The sequence below is a fragment of the Magnolia sinica genome, chromosome 2 (genome assembly GCF_029962835.1).
Source record: "Magnolia sinica isolate HGM2019 chromosome 2, MsV1, whole genome shotgun sequence".
NCBI lineage: Eukaryota > Viridiplantae > Streptophyta > Magnoliopsida > Magnoliales > Magnoliaceae > Magnolia > Magnolia sinica.
The window spans coordinates 129,756,504-129,778,946 of NC_080574.1; the positions used below are offsets into that span (position 1 = coordinate 129,756,504).

At 40.2% G+C, this 22,443-nt stretch overlaps 1 protein-coding gene across 2 annotated transcripts; it reads left to right on the forward strand.

The window, feature by feature from the left end:
• The first annotated feature begins 478 nt into the window (after positions 1-478).
• Positions 479-21,877, forward strand: LOC131237637 (uncharacterized). Of its 2 annotated transcripts, none has more exons than XM_058235520.1 (11): positions 479-608; positions 2,344-2,536; positions 2,667-2,752; positions 4,012-4,096; positions 6,707-6,785; positions 7,413-7,549; positions 7,647-7,733; positions 8,500-8,612; positions 12,419-12,549; positions 13,392-13,516; positions 21,604-21,877. In XM_058235520.1, the coding sequence occupies exons 1-10, from the start codon at positions 553-555 to the stop codon at positions 13,502-13,504; spliced, it is 1,080 nt and encodes a 359-aa protein (XP_058091503.1). In that variant the 5' UTR covers positions 479-552; the 3' UTR covers positions 13,505-13,516; positions 21,604-21,877. The 2 variants fall into 2 exon arrangements, with proteins under 2 accessions (XP_058091503.1, XP_058091504.1); XM_058235521.1 differs by having other exon boundaries at positions 13,392-13,505.
• The last annotated feature ends 566 nt before the right edge of the window (positions 21,878-22,443 follow it).

A 22,443-nucleotide genomic window follows, 5' to 3' on the forward strand; every position in this document is an offset into this window, starting at 1 on the left:
CTAATCCACTCCGTCCATAAGGTGGGAAACATTATTTTAAAGTTAGGTAAAAAATATCAGCTGAAAAGAAAACTCTGATGGGCCGTAGTAAAGGGAAATATGTAAAATTGATACTAAAACTTCTGATTTCGTATGGGGTGGACCACATGATTTTTGGATCAGATTAAATTTTGTATTTTAATTAATGGTGAGATACACCTGATTAACGGGTTTGATGTAAGATACGCTATGGTGGGCCCACAGAAAAACCTATGGTTGGCATGTCATTCCCATCTTTCCATGTGATGTGGCACGTGAGTTTTGCATCTGGCTGATTTTTTTCTCAATAGCTTAAAATCAGAGATAGAACCTGATGGACGGAGTGGATTTTATATATACAACCTTTTGATCCCCACAAGGATTCCCTTCTAAGCCCCTGTGGGGTCCACAATTTCTTAGCTCACGTGATGATCACGTGCGTTGAGTGTTTCATTTCCTCTCCCCTGTTGTCCGGAACTCGAAAGAAGGAAAAGAAAGGCCTGATGCCATTTCTTCTCCGGCGGGGTTTCCAAGATGATGTCTCCAAATCAGATTTCGGAAGATCGGATTTATCGCTCTACTTCACTCAGGCAATAACCCACGTCTCATTCTCTATCTTCTCGAATTTCAAGTTCAAATATCTTTTCTTATTGCTGACATTTTCCCCAATTTCTTCAATTCCATTCCCCCTTTTCTTTTGTGGTTTTTCTGGAAAATCTTCCTGAGTTTGATCTCTTTCTCATTTGGGTTCTCGAATTCTTCTTCTTAGATTCAAAATCCCAGAACCCAAATCGTTGGAAGTTGTTTTTTAAGATCTTGTTCTTCCTTTTTGAACAATCAATTTGTGCAAGTGGGGCCATGTTTGAGTGATCCAAACCGTTGATATTATCGGCCCCACTGTGTATGACACATGGACCCCAACTCGCCCTGATGGGAAAAATGCTAAACCCTTCAACTGGTGGCCAGCAAGTAGACGGTTAAGAAAGAAAATACACCATGAATGCATATTCAACTTATTGGATGGCTGTGATTTTCCAATCTTGGGAATTTTTTGTTCATGGGTTATCTGTGGTGAGGCTCATCGTTTCAACGGTTTTGATCAATAAATGATGGACCCTACTTATACAAATGGAACCCGAGCATGCTTTACAAACACCCATTTGGAGCAATTTATGGTTACTCTGTATGATATGTTTTGGTTGATTTTGGATTTGTAGTTATATCAATTTTGTCGAAGTTTTATACATTGCCCCCCTTTTCTTTGGAAATTTACAGTAAATAAGTTTAATTTTTGATGTTGTTGATAGAATAATTCATCTGGTGGGGTCCTCCTTAGTGATCAATGGTAGAAAGCTTTCACCAATCAGATGGTCTAGACCATCCAATCAATGATGAATGAGTGGTGGAAAATAAATATTTGCTGAGTCAGCACTGTTTGGGAAAAACCTGCTAATTGGATGATTTGGATTGTCCAACCAGTGTGACATCCAGAAATTGGCCCACCCATGATGGCATCCACATTGATATAGGCTAAGAAAACCCACAATTATAACTCTAGATTCTTGAGTTTTGAACGTTTTTAGTAGTCTAATAAGAATGCAACTGAAATGGAAAATTGAGTTTGTATTTACTTGTTAGGCAGATAGGTTCCTTGTATGTTTTTATTCACAAATCAAGATTTTTCTTGAAATGATTTTCCAAATTGATAAAGAGTTGGATACTCTGGCACTAAAACATAGCATATGTGGCATACGAGTAACTTAATTGAACTGTATGAATCATGCGTTCCAATCTAGATGGCTCATGAGCTGAGCATTACACTGATGTGATTACTAAATGACTGATTGTGGACATTTAATTGATGGCAGAGATGAAACTAGCCAGCTGCCCGAATTCTACAAACAAATGGCCATTAATCAGAGGTTAGGATCATTTAATCGATCTAACTTCTGCACATTAACCTGTCTACCATGGCTCCTGCTGGAAGGTTTACTGTCAGTTAATGTATGCCACATGTATAATGTACGAGTGCGTGCATATCAACCATCACACTCTGCAAGAGTATGGAATAATGCTCCTACTAAATTATTAAAGTGTATATACAAGAAAAGAAAAGAAAAGAAAAGTAAAAAACTAAAATGTAGAGAAAGGACAAATGAGAAGGTAAACAGCTCGCTTGAGCTGAATTTGAACTAATTTACTAAACACCTTAAACTTTGCTACCATAAGTCATTTTCGTCTGGGATCTTTCAAACTAATACTTCATGAGACAAGCAATTAATACTCTCTCTCTCTCTCTCTCTCTCTCTCTCTCTCTTTTTGTAGGCACACTCCCTTGCAGATAATCCACGTTATTGGCAACTTCATGAGAATTTGGTCGGTTTACTCCATGTATCACTACTTATCTCAGCAAGGAGCTTCAGCTGTAGTTTTCATCTTTACTTGTTTGGTTCCATCATCCATAATCTTTCTTGCCTTACAAACACCCTGGAAAGGGAGGCCCCTCTCTAATTCACAGGTTAACAAAGACTCTCTTGCCTTTCTCCCATGTCAAAAAAGTACTCCCACATGTGGTTTTGTATTATTTCGTCAGTGTGTACTATAATTTGGAATCACACGTTCTTTTTGAAACAGTGATAGTGTTTCAGGTGATACCTTCTGTAATAAATGGGGGTATAACAGCATTGTACTTCATATTGTGGGGAAAGGGCCTCAAATCATGCGGTCCTCTTCGGTAAGCTTCATCCTACCTCTTCGAAAAATGCATATGATTATTTTGATGCACTCCGTAGTTGGTAGTCCACAGATTTCTCTAAAATTACATAGACTTTATTTAAAAGGAGATTTCTTGTTGTGCAGTGAATATTATAATTATAATCAGTGAAATAACTATACACTAGTTTACTGATCCAAAAAAATAAAATAAAAATCCAATGTATTCATGAGTCTTTACCTTTCCCTTTTGTTACTTTAGAATGTCCAAACATCCATATTACATTAAGCTAGTTAATAGTTTGAATTTGAAAAGGAAATGTTGTACACACAACTTTATGTACAGGTCTATTTCATACGTGTGGACGTACTATGATGATAATTGAGTAAGGAAAACTGCAGGGATGTTCCTTTTCTCATGGCCACAGAAGCAGTTTTTATTTCACCCGTTTTCCTTGCTCTTGTCCCTGCATGTGGATTTGTCCTGATCATTGGTGTTTCTTTGGATGACAAAAACTGCTACTTGTATCTGAAATTCCTGCAAATTGGTTCCTTTTTATACTAATTTGCATTAATGTTGCTCCAACCAGTGGCACAGAGTTACTGGAAAGGAAATGGGTGAACCATACTGATAAAAACTTCGCTCGTAATGTATCAGTCTGTCTTACCAAAAAGAGGTAGACATGATGGTCAAAACAGAGAGTATCAGCAGAATTCTGGTTTGGTTTGAAAGTTTAATGCTTGCTTGTCATGTTGACAAGAGATGATAAAAATATTGATAATGAAAGCTTCCTAGAAATTCATGCTTTCAAGAGAAAAGAAAATTCTTAAAACCCTCTTTGGTCTTTTTTGAAAGTTTTAGCCAAATGATTTAATATCAACTTCAGATTATATTTTATTTAAATTGTAACATCAAACTTCAATGATTTTCGTTGAAAAAAATAATAATCTTTGAATGGTAGTTTGTAATAAACTCAAAAAGCTTCATGTGCTTAGGATTTCATGAGCTTAAAGCATGGTTACTTCTTTTCATGAATTTTGTTAGTAATGGTTATGACTTCTAACAAGAGAAAAAATGGTCTCTTGATTCTTTTGAATGTTTCTGTTGGTTTTGTTGTCTTTCCACAACCCCCACTGAGTAGAGGCAAGCATTTTGTTAGTATACCCACTTTTAGAAATCTACACCCCTTAGACACTTCATCTTTTTCTTTCATTTGTTGTTTGTAATTTTAGATTCACGCACTTAATTGTGATTGACTAAGTTTATCATTAAAACTTTAGAGCTATAATGGCGGAGTATTCAGGTGCTGTTCTTGGAGTTTTATCAGCACTGCTATATGGACGGAGGGGCCACATTTGGAAAAAGGTAATGTTGTTATAGAAAATATGCTAAGTCCTAGCATTAAAGTTAGTCATCAAGTACCGAATCCATCTACATGGCACACATATGCTGGATGTAGACCATTCATTTGTTGGGGCCTACCATCAATGGGGTGACCTCCCAAAGTTACACTGGTTGGTTATCCTAGCCATTGATTATACATCTTAATGATTATGATTATGTGCTTAGAAAAGAAAAGTCCCATCGACGGTTGACATTCAATGAGCACAGAGTCCTCCAATTTGTCTCCAAGACTCTTACCAATTGTATGAATTTGTGTTTGTATCTGCCTAGCTCGGTGTTTCACTGCCGCAGGCACTTACCCCCTCATGAGAATGCACGTTGATTTTATGAGGAAGCCTCGTGCCCAGATTTGCGAATGTTGCTTGCGTGAAGTTGTCTATGGGTGAGCCTGTCTACATTGAGGTTCTTGGAGCTATCTGTGGTTGCGTGTGTTGTATCCATTCACGGTCGTGCATTGGAGTTGTTTGCAGTTGCGTGCACTTGCCTGTTTTTTTGCAAAAGTGCGCGGAGTTGTGTGGTCGCATGTTGGAGCTGTTTTTGGTCGCGCGTTGGAGTTGTTTGTGGTTGCAGATTGTGCCTATTTGTGGCTGTGGGCCAGAGTTGTTGTGGTTACATGCACAGAGTTATCTTTGCTGAGGTGCATGGAGCCTCTTTGCATAGAGGTGCCCTGAGCTATCTTCACTTGCATGCACAGAACTTGTTTGTGCTGAAGTGCTTTATGCTTGTTTGTGTAGAAGTGCGTTGTAGCTATTTGCGCAGAGCTGTTTGAGGTTGCATGCGTGAAGCCAATTTGCGTTGAGGCATGCTAGGGTTGTTTGTGTGGAGGTACATGGAGCTTGTCTACACTGATGTTCATGAAAGCTGCGCTCCCTGAGGCTCGCAAAGGTCACTTGCAGTGAGGTTTGTCGTGTAGAGGTCGTTGCGGAGGTTGTCACGCTCCCACGGTGCGTGCATCAGAGGTTGTTTACATTGCCACTTGAGTTGTTTACATTCCTGGATCCGGGATCTTCGTTGGTTGTGGTCATCACCCTCCTAGCCCTGTGATTCTTGTAAAGTCTTGATGAGGCATCACTACCTTTTTCGAGTTCCAGATGATCATAGTGGTGACTCTAAGTTGAGGTTGCTGCCCTCTATGCCTGATGACCCTTTCATTTATGCGAGCCTCATTGGATGCCTCAAGTGGTGCAATCTCTTCCCTTCTGGCCCTGTGGTTTGTTGCTGTATCTATTGTTCCAGCAAGCTCTTGCGACCATGATTGTTCGTAATCATCGCTCCAGACGCTCAGAGTACAGAGTGCTACCCGCTTGGCCCCATGATCTGCTGCATCTCTACCGTTTGGGTGCGACTTTGCATTCTTGCACACAAGCACTTACAGAGCAGTTGATGCAGCTTGGAGGTTTGTTGTGTGGGTGCGTGCATGTTAGAAATCTTATGGAGCTTGGAGCCACCTCGGGTGGGCCCCTCATACTGATAGATATACCTCATCACTTGTGGGACCCCATGCCACTTATATCTCATTGGGCCACCTCACCCTTTGGTGGCACCTCATTTATGACTACCACGTGTCGCCTCCTCATAGGCTTCTAGGCGCTATGTGTCAAGCACGAATTGGCCATTGGCTAACCACAGTTACCTGCCACCCAAAAAATATGGGTCATTCTAAGGAATATTTAGAAGAGAGCTAAGCAGATAGAAGAGAATTTCTGAAAAAGAAAAGAAAAAAAGAGAGTTTGGAGGGTGGAGTGGGCTTTGCAGCTGGTGGAAGCCGTGCAATAGCTCCCCGCCTCCTGCTCGCTCTGCGCATCGCTTGGGGTAGTTCTGCATCTTGACACGCACTCTTGCTGCACTTTTCTTTTCTTTGTGCTTAGGGGATCTCTATCGCCTACATGTGCATGGAACTCACTTCCTCTTCTTGTATGTGAGGATCCAATCGTCGTGTGTGTGTGTGCGATACTCACATGTGCTTGTTTTTCTTTGTATACATGGAGGTATTGTAGTTGAGCCTATGAGCTCCTACATCCTCTCATTTGTCTTTGCTATATCTAGTTTGTTCGAGGCTGACCGAGCCCCGTCCTGTATGGTGCTTGCAGGTTTAGACATGGACGCAGATACAACCAGGCCCTACCACATATAATAACCTGCCCACGAGACATGGGCATTCATTAGAGTGCGCGTGCGCGTGCTTTCCATCTCTCTCCTTTTTCCCCTTTTTCCTCTTGTGACGCTTCCCAGCACTCACACGTGCGCATCCTACCCCTTAGCAAAGGGCCACACCTAACACCTATGATTTTTTTGATTTGGTCCATCCACAACAGTTCCCAACAGATGAATGGTCCAGATGTCTTATATTTGTGCCATATATATTGAGATTGGATGCTTGATAGGCAACTTAATTATCTTTAGCATTGGATCCTTTCCCTTGCTGGTAATGTAATGCTTCTCAATACACCTAGAGCAGGTTATATACTAAGTAATCATTGAACATATTCTTTGTTTTTTATCTAAATGATCTGAGAAGGCAATGTATTGCTATTGTGAAGCAAAAAGGTCACATGGATTTGGCTTTTCTAGGTGGCTGGACTAATTGCAATGATGGCATCATTCTACTTCTTATCTCAAGGGTGGGCCACGGCGACATTCTCACCATTCTATATCCTATAAAATATTGAAACTATCGGTACTTTTCTATGTTAAAAAGTCATTTAGCCAACTTCGACTGTGTTAGGCTGCACAAGTGAATTGGATTCTTAAACATTCAGTTTAATCAAGAGGAGATGACAAAAACCAATGATGTGTAATTGTTTCCTGGTATCAGTAATGAGGAAGTAGCTCTCAAATTGCAAACACATTCCTTTCAAGTCCAACTAGAAACCACTGCAATTGCAATTTTTTTTACACACCCACTCACGCACACACACCCCTGCACTCACGCCATAGTGGGATTTCACCGCCTATGGGTGCTCGAATCCCGGACCTCATGTTGAAACTCCAGGGAGTCTACCGCTGAGGCAAGGATAAGGACCCACTGCAATTGCAATTTGAAACCCAGCTTCTTAATACTAATGCTAAGTCTATTACAATTTGGTCATCTCCAATTCCACTTTATTATACTGAGCGTTCCCGTTGCAATTCATTTCGAGAGAACATCCAAATGCACCTTAGAAATCATTTTTCTTTTCTGATTCCGAATAAAAAATATTATTTCCTGAATAACCTTTCTATAACAGTTTGGTAAGTGTTTTGTATATTCACCTGTTTGACCTTGACCAAGAAACACCTTTCAAGGATAGCTTTGATACAGAGCTGCCCGTTAAGAGAGAGGAGGCTTTGGGGTTTAAAGCAATGGCTGTTCCCATTGCTGCCGGAATCTTTTCAGCTTTGAGAAGGGTGATTGCACGGCGAGTGTCACTCAAGGTATCTTTGGTCCATTATGAGGAGTCATCCCATGCATGAAAAATTATTTATTGTGGATGGTGTCTCATTGTGACTGGTATCTGCTCTCACTTCTCAGAATCAACTAAAAAGGCGACTTCATGCAATAACCATTGTTTCTGCTACATGCTTTCTCTTTCCATTCGCCATGTGGGATATGATATTAGTAAGTTTAGTTTCATAGCTTTTATTTTCGGTTTCACTTTGGTCATTTTTGGGAATCCTATTAAGGCTACTTACTATAGTAGCATTCTGAATCCTGCAATCTGCATGTGGCACGTGTGAGATCTATGCTGTTCATCGGGTGAAACCCACCACATATGTGCTGCATCCTGAAAATCAGGCCGATCTGGTTATCAGGTGGACCACACTTGAAGGTCACATGTGGACCATTGAATCAATCATTTTTTTACCGTCCATCTTTTCATACATATATGGTCCATTTGACAACTGGTTTAGCCTGGTTTTCAGGCCTCATTACATACCCAATGGGACCCACCTGACAACCTGGATATCTCTCACGGGGAGACGTTCAAAATCCTGTTCTTAAGAAAAACCTTTGCATTAGGAGCAGCTGTATCCGTTAGGGTTGCTTTTGGATGGTGAATTGAACTGAACATAATATGCTTAGTTCGTCTCGGAGAAATTAACAAGTTAGGATTGCACCATTCTAATTCATAGTGACAACCCCCAATTGCAATTCTGTGCTTCAGAACAATAGAAAATTTAGAAATTGCAAGTTTGGGGCTCATCTCTCATTATGAAGGGTATGAGGCTAGCCTTATTGGATTTAACCATTGTGGATTGAACTATTGCAGTTCAATTCAACTGAACATCCAAATGCACCCACTCTTAGGGAGCTGATCTGTGAATTCTCCATGATATTGATCGATGGTTGTTTCCACTTTGTACTTTATTTGGAGTAACTGCAGGGATCAACATCTGATAGCAGCACAGAGATGGCTTCTCCAACATGGGCATATCTGAGCACCATCCTTTTTGGGATCATCTTAGTATTCTATGTTGACAATATTGCTGAAGAGAGGTATCTTGGTCTAATAATCTCTTATCCCAAGCCTTTTAACCTTTGCCTCACCTTTTCCACAAAGCAACCCTTAGCTACTTGTTGATGATTGCCATTGTGCGTGGTTTTGCTTGCAGCAATGCACATGTGTGTGTGCCTTCGTAAGGTATCTGTTTGTGTGCATGCATGAACATATCTACACACATAAATGAGGTGTAAGATATACTTTCAAGTTAGGCTGCCTAGAAATTTCTTTTACCCGTGAGTACTAATTCAACTTATTTCTGTCTTTTACATGGTTTCTATATGTTGTATTTCATTTTATGGATAATCAGCTAGTTCATTGAAAAAGAATGAAAAGATGAAAGATGCAAATTTTTTCAACAAGCCAGATACAAGGAAAAACCCAAAACAAACATGCCAACAGAAAAATCTGCTCCTATCCACAATAATCATAGAAACTCTTGTGGTCCCATCCTTTGCAAGGGTGTCGGCTTCAGGAGTTCACATCATGATAGACATGGGAGAATGATACTGTAATAGAGGTGCACATGTTAATGGCTTCCTCCAAGAGATTTGCCAACCCCAAAGGCGACAACCGCTTTTGCCCCACTTAATTGCATTGTTCAAATCACCTTCGACGATGATGGTATTCAGATTATTGAGCATCACTAATGTATCACCTTGAAGAAGCATAGCAGCTTCTCGTAACTTGAATCATGAATCCACATGGGACCAGAAAACTTGAGAATGGACGATTTGCTGCTGTGATCACAAACAACCCCACTGCATCCTGCCAGACCTGGATTTCCCAAAAAACAGCCACCAAAATTTAATTTGTACCATTCTTTGGGATGGGGTACCATCTTTCCTTAAATCTTCAAAGACTTCAACCTACATTTAATCACTTCATCCCTATTAGACCTTAGCATAGCCTGGAGATGCCAATCGACTTTTTGTTGGCTCTGCACCAATCAATAACCAGTCCCCAGATTTCTTCAGTAACTAAATACATGCTGGGACGTATCCATCAAAATATACAATTGTTTTTTTTTTTGTTTGTTTGTTTGTTTGTTTGTTTGTTAGTTTTTCCAACTGTATGCCCCAAAGAGATGCCTATATCACCATTTTCCACAGCAGTTGGCCAATGGTAGAAAACACATTATTCCACCACCCTTCAAACAGATCCACCATAGACTTGGTAATTACCCACTCAATACCAAAACGCGTAAACACATCTGACTGTATATTCCGTATTTCCATGCAAAAGAACAACGAAGTAAAATATGCAGGACTGATTCTTCCTGCACACAACACATAATGCACAGACTAGGAAGTAAGTAGCCTCTGTTTTTAAGGTGGTTGATATGAGAATTTTATCCATTGCTGCTATCCAGCAAAATGCATTCATTTTTGTAGTTTGTAATGCTATTTTTGCTTGGTTATTACGCCATTGGTCAAATCTTCAATTTAGATGTTCTGGTGGTCCGACCTTGGTGAATCCATTACCCAAGGCATGGGGGCTTCTTTGGGAAAAAAGAGGAAAATATTGCAATGGCTAACTTTGCTGGCTGCTGGTGGTCAATCTGGTGTGTGCACGGCAATAGGGTATTCATCAACAAGTCAGACTTGTGTATAGAAACTTTCCAATTGGTGGAAAGATTTGGCCAATTGGTGGAAAGATTTGGCATCAGTTGGTTGGAGTTAAAATCTTTTTCTAGGCGTTATCATGATCACATCAAGGAAATTGTAGGGGAAGGATCTTTCTTGGATCGGGTTTGGTGATTCGTCATCATTAGATTCTGGGAGATATTGCCCCTTAGCGTGCGGTTCTCTTTGCTTTTATGAAAGAGATTTTTACATGTAGCACCCTCTCTTTTGGCCCAAAGATAGTAAACACCCTTTCTCAAGTGCATTCCCAAATAACATCTTGAAGTTTTCATTGTTAGTATAAACTACCTTGCCAATAATTTCTAGGACGGAAAAACTAACAATGGTTAGGTTTGCCAAACGTTTTGGAAAAAGTGACAGCATAACGCTTAGTTAAAGCTAACCCTTAATAGCAAATTCCCTCTCCCCAAAACCCTAACCTCTCTCTCTCTCTCTCTCTCTCTCTCTCTCTCTCTTTCTCTCTCTCAGTGGGGGTCGAGATTGTTAATCTGGTGGGTTTTAGCCGTACATTTCTTTTGTACAAGTGAGGCCCACTAGATTGGGAAATGGTGGGGTGGTCGGGACTGTGACCAACCAGATTAATAGTCCCGATCACCCTATCGCTCGCCAATCAATGAGATCAAGCCCACAAGATGAAAATTAGGCCCATAAGGCCCAAAAAATAGACACAACATGGGCTTAGATTGGGCTTCAAAAAAAAAAAAAACTACAAGGTGCTAAACTTGGAGATAGGCATGGTCCAATTCCTAGATTTTCTTGAAACCAAGCCAACTGAGCTGGAGGGAGGGAGGGAACGCATTTCTCTCACCCCAAATGGTCCAAAGACTAGCAAGCAAAGCCTTCCTCCAGTTGCCTTTTCCCGATCTGATTGGCATTCCTTCATGCCAAGAAACAAACAACCCTTTCATCGTACATGGCATCATGCAAGGAATATTGAAGAAATTCAAAATACTGTCGCATAGGCTTCTAGCAAACGGCAAAGGATGAAAAGGCGATTCACCGATTCAGCATCATTTTTACAAAGGAGGCATGTTCGGGAGGATCATTTGCCTTTTGTGCAAGTTATCCTTGGTTATTCATCAAAGAAGAAGAAAAAAGCACGAAAAAATGCACATCCCAAATGAATCTTAGCTCCCCATATTTTTTAACTTAAAAAGTTTAGTTCTTTGCATTTTTCTTTTATTTGTGCTTCTCTCCCTCTTGCCAGTCATGAGGGAGAATTTCTGTTTAGTTCTGTGGCTTATGTTATATCTATGGGACATCTATTTATACTTCCATAGATTAACTGTTTATATCAAGTAATTTAAAAAAAAAAAAAAAACTGTTTTCCTCAAGCTTGTCTTTTTGAAGATCTTTATCTATTACTCTTATAGAATGCTAGCCATATCCTTAGTTTCAGAGATGCTTGTTGAATCTGTTTTATGCCATGAAAGTTTTGAGGAATCATGTCTTTTTGAAGATCTTTATCTATTACTCTTATAGAATGTTAGCCATGTCATTAGTTTCTGATATGCTTGCTGAACCTGTTTTATGCCATGAAAGTTTTGAGGAATCATTTGATCCTTATGCGGCAATATCCCTGTGTTCTCAATTTGTTGAAGTGAAGGCCATAGTTCACAGATCCAGACCATTGGTCTGTTGGCCTCACCAAGGATGGACCACGCCCTGAAAAATCACAAAGAGGACTATCCTATCCTTTGGATTAGTGGCCTGCAAATAGCTGGTTAAGAAAGATACAGCAACAATTCATATTCAACTACTGAGCAGGGAAAAGAAATCCATATTGAACTGAGATAAGTCTCAACATAGGTGGACGGCATATTCCAATCTGGGATATTTTGTTAGCATAGTCTATACACAGGAGTTTCTTTAGACCAATGGCCATGATCAATAAACCATGGGTCCCACTTGCCCCAATATACTCTGCATATCCTTGGGTTGACAATCACATAATTTTCTCATAAAGTCTTATCCCTTTTTTTCTCAGATAACTTTACTTTTTCTTGCCAGCATATGCATAAATGATGCAGCTTTTTTGTTTCTGTAAATTGCACATAGTTTTCTCTTATATGTTTTCCGAATCATTTATCATTGAGGGTCTCACCTCAGGTGGGATCTCCTTTGGTATGAATAGTTGCTTCTGTCTTTCTGTGCAGATTGCATCTAGTTTTCTCTTCTCCAAAGCATTTAATGGTAGCTGGAGGATGCATCATTGTCATGGAAATTGCATACAAAATGGACTTTTCTCTACTTGGTTTTCTGATTTGCTCCTCAATTTTGGGCCTTGGTATGTATTGGAAACTTGGCTTTGTTGATGCTCCCTTTTCGTTCTTATCTAAATTTTCCCTATCAATGGTATGCTTTGCTTTGCAACTTCAAGTACCCATTTGGAAGTATCATCAAATTTGGGAGGTGGTTCTCAGATCTGAGTGGAACCAATCTGCTTTGCATTTGGAGATGAGTGGGATTCCATTTTCCTGTTTTTTACTGGCCAAATCTTAGTTCTACAAACCTTCTACCTGGGTGCATTCCCACGTCAAATCATGCTTTGAGGCTCACGCTTCTGCTTCAAATCTTGCTTTGGACTTGCGCTTCTGCTTCAAATCATGCTTTGGACTTGTCCTTCTGCTTCAAATCATGCATCGGACTCATGCTCCCACTTCCTAGACATTTATTCTTTCTAACATTTTGAAAGAAGCACTTCCCCACACTCAGGCGGGCCACAATGTCTGCAATAAATGGATGTATTTTCACCATCTATTTGTTTTTATATACCGTGGCACACCTGATGTTATGAGTGGCCTAGCCTGATTTTTGTGGTAGGAAATCTACTCGATGAGGACCACTTGATGGATGGTATGGTTGTCATGCATTTGTGATCTTGTTATGTGTGCTACCACATAGATGGGTTCAGCAATAAATGCGTGATGGATTAGCAAACCTGTTCCTATTGTTACTATAAAATGGTCAACCGTTCTTCTGTTACTGGATACTTTTAATTGGTATTATTGTGGTCTACAAGTGACAACATGAGGAGCATTCATGTTGGTTTCGATGTGTGTTTCTTCATTAGCATTATTTTGTTTTTCTGAAAGATCAATATCTGATACATTTGCTCGAATTTTCTAGGAATAATTCAAGCAACTTCTTTGGAACGCATGAAGAAAGAGTCTCATGACCATCCCGACATAGCAGATGGTACTTTTGAGAATCAAATGCAGATGTCACCGCTTCCAACTTGAAGTATGTACCTTGTAAGTGTTTAAGGTTATTTTATTTTCTTTTATGTCATCTGAGAAATGCTAAAGCGACTAGCCCAGGAAAAGAGGGGAGAGATTCCAACTGACACGTGCAAGATCCTGGACATGTGATCCTGGACATGTACTAGTGTGCTCAATGTGAAGATACCCTGTTCTGAAGGCTAGGCTGGTCAACTCATCACATGGGCTATCCATGTAGGTTGAATATTGTTGGCCTTAAGTGACTCTTTCTAACTGCCCATTTTCCTCTACAAGTGTGATCCACCTGATCAGTGGATTAGCCTTATTTAGTCCAGGTCATCTTTATGGTAGGCACTACCTAATGTTTAACTTGGATTCATGTGTGTGCTACAACACATGTCGTGATCAATCTCTTCAATCTCTCCTCATGCAGATTGCCAGTAGCATGTCTTGTTTCACTTACTTCAATTCCATAGTTATCTATCTTTCTCTTTGCTTATTTACTAGAGATTGACATTCAGTTTTAGCTTCAATGTTTTTGCAAATTGCAATAACAAATGAGAGCTTTATGGCTTTGTGCATTATGTCTGGTAATTCTTAATAAAAATGAGTCTGGATTTTTTCATGGATGAGCTTAATCAATTAAACAAGAAGACAAATCTAATGTCCTCCAAAAGACATGCCTTCTGATATTAGGGAATGAATCTCTTGAAATGGTTCAAAAACTAAAGAGTAAAAGCATCATCTCTTTTTTAATAACACCTACTCAAACACTGATATGTTTCATTTGGAGTTTTATTTTCTCAAACTATAGTGACCTTTGTACTTCAATGAAGATTTAGGCTCACTTGGCTTGTGCATACAAGAACGAGCTCTTTCTGTCCCCCCCCCCCTTATAAAAAAAAAAATATTATTGTTCTCCACCTCCTGAAATGTCCAGGAACCAAATGCAGTGTAACATATTTTTCCTCGTGCCGAATGTTAAGTGTACAAGCTCATGTGAGATGGAAATAGGGCCTTCGTGGCCACATGCTAGGTCCAAGCTATTCATCATGTAGCACACACTTTTAGCGTGCACTGGATCAAAACTCAGGCTGGTTCACTCATCAGGCAGGTAACACCTGTATGTTGAATATGGAAGGTTGGTCACTTTTTCCCTAACTGCCCATTTTCCCATAAGTATGGCTTGCCTGATGAGCGGACCAGATTGATTTGTTTGCCTGCACATGCTCACAGAGTGTCCTACCTGATGAATGGATTGGATCTCGCTCAAGTGCCTTGTTATCAGGTGAGCTTCTAAGGCCCAGGTCTATCTCATGCAAGTGTGTACACTTAGGGCCTGTTTGTTAAATATGAAGTCTGAAGCCTGAATCTGAAATCTGAATCTAAAGTCTGAATCTGAAGTCAGAAAATTAAGTATTGAGTCTAGAACAACCTGTTTGTTAACTAATGTCCGAAGTGTCTGAAATATGTTAATTTGACACATTTGCTCCTGTCTCCACAGGAAACAGGAATCCCTACCATTAAAAACTTGATGGATTCCACCAAAATTTTATTTGCCATCCAACCTATTGATGAGGTCAAAAAGACCTAAATGAAGAGACCACACAAATATCATCTTAATACAAAGCTTTTGTGGCCCACAAGAAATTTTTAATTGTTATTTACCACAGTTTTGTGTACTATGGTCCATCTGAGGTTTGGATCTGCTTCATTTTTTGGATCATGCCTAAGAATGAGCTTTCGATACGAATGGATAGCATGGATGTAGTCACAAACATCATAGTGGGCCCCACAGTCAGGAATCCCACTCACCTAAGTGGATCCGGATTGCGTACTGACGATGTTAGTAGCCCCTAGCTATTGGATGGTGTTATGGGACCTTAAAAGTTTTGGATGAAGTTGATATTTGTGTTTTCCCTTCATCCAGGTTTGTGTGACCAAATGAACACATTGGATGGTAAATAAACGTTACAATGAGCCCTAAAAAGTTTTTAATGATGGGTGTTCAATCACCATTGTTTTCTTGTGGCGTGGTCCACTTTAGATTTGGATATGTCTCAATTTTGGGCTCATGCCATAAAATGATTTGGGAAAATAGAAGGAAATCGTGTATAAAACACATACATCATGGTGGGGCCTGTCCAATAGCCTGCTCCCTACTGCAGCGTTGGTAGGCAATCAGCATGGGGAGCCAATGAGAGTTGTGTTGACGTCAACAAGTTTAGTGGGCCCCACCATGATGTATGTGTTATATCCAAACTGTCTGTCCATTTGGTGAGAACGTTTTAAGGCTTGAGCCCAAAAATGAGACAAATCCAAAGCTCAAGTGGACCACACCTCAGAAAGCAGTGGGGACTGAACATCTACCATAGAAACCTTCTTGGGGGTCACAGAAGTTTTGGACCCATCTGATGTTTGGTTTTTCCCTTCATCCAGGTCTGTATGACCTTATGAACAGTTTGGATGGAAAATAAACCTCATGGTGGACCCTATGAATGTTTCAACGGTGGGAATCATTTCCCCTACTGCCTTTTGTGGCATGGTCCACTTGAGCTTTTAATATGACTCATTTTTAGGCTCATGCTCTATGCTAATCTCGCCAAATAGATGAACGGTGTGGATATAACACATACATCATTGTGGGCCCCACAAAACTTGGTGACGTCAACATGTGGCGGGGCGGATTTCCTGCAAAAGCCTGCGAAAGTTCCTGCACAAGGATGCTGTGTGGGGCCCACTGCAATGTATTTGAGAAATCCATTCCGTCCATCTGTTTTGAGAGCGCAATTTAGGACGTCCGATAGAAAATTAGTTGGATTAAAAACTCAAGTGGGTCACACGAGAGGATAAAATAGGGAAAGAAATTCCTACCGTTGAAACCTTCCTAGGCTCCACTTTGATGTTTATATGCTATCCAAACCGTTTGTAAGATTATTCCTAATGGGATTAAGTAAAAGCACCAAAAATATAGCCTAATGCAAAACATTTATGGCCATAAGAATGCTTCAACGGTGCTTACTGAATGCCCACTATTTACTCTCGTGTGGCTCACTTGACTGTTGGATACACCTAATTTTCGATCTCTTATCCTAAATTGATCTCTCAAAACGGACAAACAGGGTGAATTTCTCAAAAACATCTCGGTGGGCCCCACCCAGCATCCTTGCGCAGGAACTTCCTTTCACAGGAAATCCGTGTCCGCTTGTGGCACACTACACAATCCGCTTCCCCCTGCAAATCCGGGTGGGGATTCGGTACTTCCTTGTCGGGATCTAGCTACAGACAACAGTCCTGTTTAGGGCTATGCGGGGTCCACCGTGATGTATATGTTTTATCCACGCTATCCATCCATTTTTCCATATCATTTTAAGGAATAAAAACAAAAGCCAGGTAGATCTAAGGCTCATGTAGGCAACACTACAGGAAACAGTGGGAATTGGGTGCCTACCGTTGAAAACTTCTTAGGGCCACAGAAGGCTCTAATCAAGCTCATTTTTGTGTTTTCTCTTCATCCAGGTCTATGTGACCTTATGAAGAGGTTAGATGGCAAATATCCTCATCGGTGGACCTTAGGAAGGTTTTAATAGTAGTTGTTCCATTCCCACTACTTTTTGTGGTGTGGTTGACTTGAACTTTGGATGTGCATATTTTTTGGGATCCGCCTTAGAATGATATAAAAAAGTTGATGGACGGTGTGGATGTAACACATAAATCATGGTAGGCACAGAAAAGTGTCACACGTTAAAAGTTGGGTTGTTTATTACGTAAACAAGAAAATATTTGTTTGCACGGGGCAATATTGGATAAAAAAAAAATATTTGCTGAGCGCTTTCTGGATTCACCATTAAGTGAGACCTCATTCACCGAAAAAATTTAGCATAAAATAAAAGAGCGATTTCTTTGTTCGGTGTTATCAAACACCGCTTAACATCGATGGCTTTCTAGATTCCGTATTAAGTGAAAGTTTTCAGCATTAACAAACGCCCTTAGAATTATTCCACTTTTCCTCATTTATATTAGAAATTAATTTAGGTGGCCAATTACATTGTGTACTTTGTAGAAATCAAAGAATTAAAGGCATTGAGATCTAAAAGAGTCTTTTTGTGGGGTTTGATTGTGGCACATGTATGCATATAACTGGAAATTTGTAGCCTATGGGAGAGATGCATAACATATACATGAATCCTTATGATTGGATGTTTTTTAGTATACATTTTCTTAGACTTGTAGGCCTCAAGGCATACTTCAATGGATATGTGTATGCCTTGAGGCATACCCTCAAGATAACCTCTCTCTAGGGCAATCAATAGGTTGGTCTGGCTGCTGAGCTTCCGGACCCATCTCTCCATATGCCCAGCTGGGTGCTGGGGCCCAGCTTGCTGCATGCAGGGCTTAGAGTTAACACTATTTTCTATTGAGTTCTGGCCTGCGCATGAGTGCAGGCCTGTCTAGGGCTTCCATGGGCTGGGCTTGGAACTAACTTCTAGGGCTGGGATATAAAAGGGATGTGCTTGGGTCAACCTTGGCCCAGTGATGCTCTACTTTCTCTTTTTTGTGAGCATCAATAGGAAAACATGCGCATTGTAGTACTAGTAAATCTTGGAGGTGCACTTCACATGTGCATATTCTTTTAAACGCTGGTCCAAGCTGAAGCCATGTGGCACGATTTGGGTTTTCTTCCTTTAGATTATATTCTATTGTCGAGGTTTCAGAAGAGGTTATCGGGGAGGCTTCACCATTTTCTCAATGCTTCACGCCCATTCCATAGTTTTTGAATCTCGAGTCTAGCAGAGGTACCCTTCTATTTACCAAAGTTCCAAGCTCAGTAGTTTTTCTGGTGTTCCTTCCGACATGCCTCATTCTACCAATTGCTTGAGATTTGGAAGTGGAAGATGATGTTTCTCTCATCAACAATAGCCTAGAAATTTTCGACCCTTGGAGTTGACAAGATGGACTAGTTTAAATTTTTGATGATTCAATGAGCATTGTTGAGAAACCAGCATTGAAGAGCAACGGTACAGGAATTGAATATTAGATGGGCTTAGCCTGCATGATGGATGTGAAGCCATCTGTTTGTTATAAAATCCGGTTGACAGTTCTTTAAGCCTGGCAGCTGATGGCAAATAGTTGGAAGATGAAATAAAAGGAGAAACTGAAGTCTTCAGTATATTGGAACAATCAACTTATGAAGTAGTATCATCTTGATTACTTCGCTTATGTACTTCTGCTGACTATATTCAAGAACATATAAACCCCTTTTATCTGTTGCCCGAGTTGAAGTGCATATTAGTAGGTTTATGCATTTTCTTTCTTTCTTTCTTTCTATCTTGTCTGTTGAGTGCCCCCACCTTACGAAAATCTCCATCTGTATAACATCAAGTTTGGCATGAAGCAACCCAGATGCTGATTTAGTGGTGGAAACATGTCAGATGGGCTTCAAATGCACCCAACCCAAATGTGTTACTGTTTGGATGTTTATCTACATCACAACAGTATCTGACTTGATTATGATCAAGGGTGCACCCAAACAGTACTTAACTAATTAAAATGTTAACATTTTCTTTTGGAAACAAGAAATGCAACTGGTGTTTGGATTCTAGATTTAGAGGTACAATACAACTCTCGGCCAAAAGGTTGTGCCATGATATTAGAAAACGATCATGAATCAGCTGTATCGGCCAATACAGGAAACGTCACCCCCATTACGCAATACCTGGGTGAATTTGTCTGTAATGAAAAAAGGGCCATGTCGGCCCGTATCAGCCAATACATGGCTGGCAGACCCCATATTCTTCAGTAGAGCAGGCGGATTTTTTGCTCATTTTTCCACTTCTTTCTTCATTTCAACCATGAAGGAAGCTTATTAACTAATTTTGAACTAGATATGGGCCAATTTTAATGATCAAAACACTAAATTTGAGTAGAATTAGATGAATTGAAGCGGATTGCACCATTTTGGGAAATAGGGGAACAAGGGATAAACCATCACTTGAAGAAAAAGTCATCTTCTCTTTGTTGTATTTATATGTAATGGGCCCAAATCCATTAAATTATGCTTGATTTGTATTCAATTAGGGCCTATTTGGTCAACTTTTATCAGGTCAAGCAGACACTACTTGATAGACAACATTCTTACAAAGAATACATATTTGGGATCCTCACATTTTTTAGAATCTTACCTAGACTTTATGAGATTTCTCCCAAAAAAAAAAAGCCATTACAGGGCATTATTGGCCTGTACGGGCTGTAATGTATTTGACCAATATTGTTACATAATTCCTTGGGATGTGCAGTACCACAGGTTTTTAGTTTATACAGGTTTGGCAAGTGGGCCCATGGTTCATTCATCCAAAGAAATAGTATTATGGGCCCCACTGTGGATGGCCATTGCACCAAATCTCGACATTGGAAGAATCCTAACCCTTTGATGGGCAGCCAACAGATAGACAGCAAATAAAGAAACACAGCAACAGTTCACATTCCACTGAAGAAAAGGCCACAGCGTATAGCTAGGATCTTCCAATTTGGGGGACTTTGGGTGCATGGGCCATTACAATGAGGCCTGTCCTATCAATTGTTCGAATTGCTGAACCGTGGAGCCCACTTGTACACACTGAAAACCTGAATGGTATTGTGCAACCTTTAACTTGAGCATTGTATAGTACTTCCTAGATTTAGGTGCTAGATAGTAATTTGCTGACATGAGATATGGACAGTGGTGTATGATACCTGCAATTTAACTCAATACTTTCATAAGATTGTATTGAAGCTTCCTTGTTAGTGACATGATTTGTTAAAGTAAATCCAAACACCATTGATCCTTATATTGAGAAGTTACAGATAGACGCTTCCAATTCTGAGCAAAGACCTTACTGTTGATATCTTATGGAATGTTTTAATATAGCATTCAGTGGTCAAATGCCAACATCTGCTGAAAATTGGGAATTTGTAGGGTGAAAAGTAGGAGATTTTGCTAATGGAATGTACCAAAAAAAAAAAAAAAAACTGATAATCTTTGCCACCATCCAATCCGAGGAATGGTTGAGATTTGGACATGGAAACTTCCTTTCGATGTGAAATGAACTTCATCCATCTAAGATGGTTGAAGTGTGACAGCTGAGAAAAGTCATGATGGTGCATTACTTAGTGTGCATGTGAAATTTACTAAACTAGGCGAATGAAGTCTAACGTAGAGCTTTGCAGAGACCACATGCACCAATTTTGGCATGTGGGTGAGATGTTCCAACCATGTCAGGTGGGCCCTGCCTTGTAGAGGACCTCAACAAAAGCTAAGAGTGTCCATCTGTCAGGCAGGCTACATGCATCTTTTTGAATGTGGACTGTTGGCAACTTCATTTAAACTGCATGTTGCTTTTGTATGCATGTTGCTCACCTGATGAATTGACCAACCTGAGTTTTGGGCAAGGCCATCTATAAGGTGGGTCCTACCTGATGTTTGGCTCTGTACATGTGCCAGGTCAGCACATTTGGTTACACATGAGCTTCTGAAACCTTATGTAATATACTATAATCTATTCACTGTTCATCTATTTCTTTGAAATGGTTTGCTAGCAGTACTTTTTTCCCTGTCGCAATATTCTGAATCCAACACTGGTTATTCCTCTGAACTTTACATTCTCACTTTTTGCTTCCAGTGAGTTTAGTGACAGTAAAAGTGCAATGCATCTGTGATGCATGGAGAAGAATGCTAATGTGACACATGCTTTGTGGAGTTCTAAGATGCATGCACCAAAACATCTCCTACTGGACCTGTCGCAATTGAATGTGGTGACTAGGACTGTTTGTTTGGTGGGCCACCATGTTGATGGGCCATATCCAAAGATCACAAAAGATTGGACTGCAGTAGCTTTCTTTTCAGTTGTTTTTTTAATGGTCTGCATTTAACAGGAATGCCAGACCAATCATGTGTGGTCAGAATTGTCCAATCACATGGTGACCCACCAGACCAACAGTCCTGATCACCATACATGTTTGCAGTAAGGGGCTGCATAGATCATACATGACATGCTTGGAAAAATGGCATTTCTCATTCATGAATGATCCTTGGCTTTAATCACCCCATCTTTTATCAACTGATTTTATTTTATTTTTTCCAGTTCTTTTTGTGTCAGTGGTGCCAGGAGAGGAATCGTTGTCCCATGCAGAACAATCAGTTTATCAAAAGAGTGGAGGTTTGGCTGATATCTTCCGGTTCGAATAGCCTGACTAACATCTCATTCCTTTTCTTTCTTCTCTTTTTGACATAGAAAATGCAGTAAATGATTTGTTAGAGCCATTGCTCTGATTGTATGTATAGTAAAAAAGCCAAAACCCCATCTTGGAATGACTGATTACATCTCCACCTATGTAAAATCTCTGTTAGATTTGGAACCTCTCTCTCTCCTTCTTGGGATCTGCTTTCCCTTCTAGTGGCATTGTAGGACGCTAGGCTAGTTTTGGCCAGAATTCCGTAGAAAGGCGATCCAGGTTGTTCGGAAAAAAAAAATAATACCATACAGGAAACATTCCTGGTCATCCTCATGCGTGTGGACAGTTCACTATATTTTGTTTGTAATGATCCATCTGCAGGAAAACATATGAATTGCTACATGAATGGTCTGGATCAATGGAAGATGGCCACAAGCCAATGGGATGCTGGCCTGATGCACGCGGTCTTCTTTCATTGGTCGAGGTGGTTCATTTGGTTTGGAAGACTGAAAGATTTAAATATGGCCAACCTGTTGCTGCAAGTTTGGCCATTCTCTCATTTTCTTTTGTATTTTCCGTCCTAAGATTTCTCTTCATCATCAACTAGTGGGTATGACACCTGTTAGGCACATGAGAGAAATGTTGTTTGCAAGTCGTGGGAGAGCTAAGGTTGTAAAATGGAGTCATTTGATATGTAGGTTGATACTTTGGGTATTTTTGGAACTGTTTGCCTGGCATACTAAGCCAAA

What these genes read in the sequence shown, in the direction of transcription:
- LOC131237637 (XM_058235520.1), top strand. Translation starts at nt 553, where the DNA reads ATGATGTCTCCAAATCAGATTTCGGAAGATCGGATTTATCGCTCTACT. An exon ending in AAATCATGCGGTCCTCTTCG is followed by an intron (nt 2,753 to 4,011) that starts GTAAGCTTCATC and finishes TTAAAACTTTAG; the next exon opens with AGCTATAATGGCGGAGTATT. An exon ending in GGGGCCACATTTGGAAAAAG is followed by an intron (nt 4,097 to 6,706) that starts GTAATGTTGTTA and finishes TGGCTTTTCTAG; the next exon opens with GTGGCTGGACTAATTGCAAT.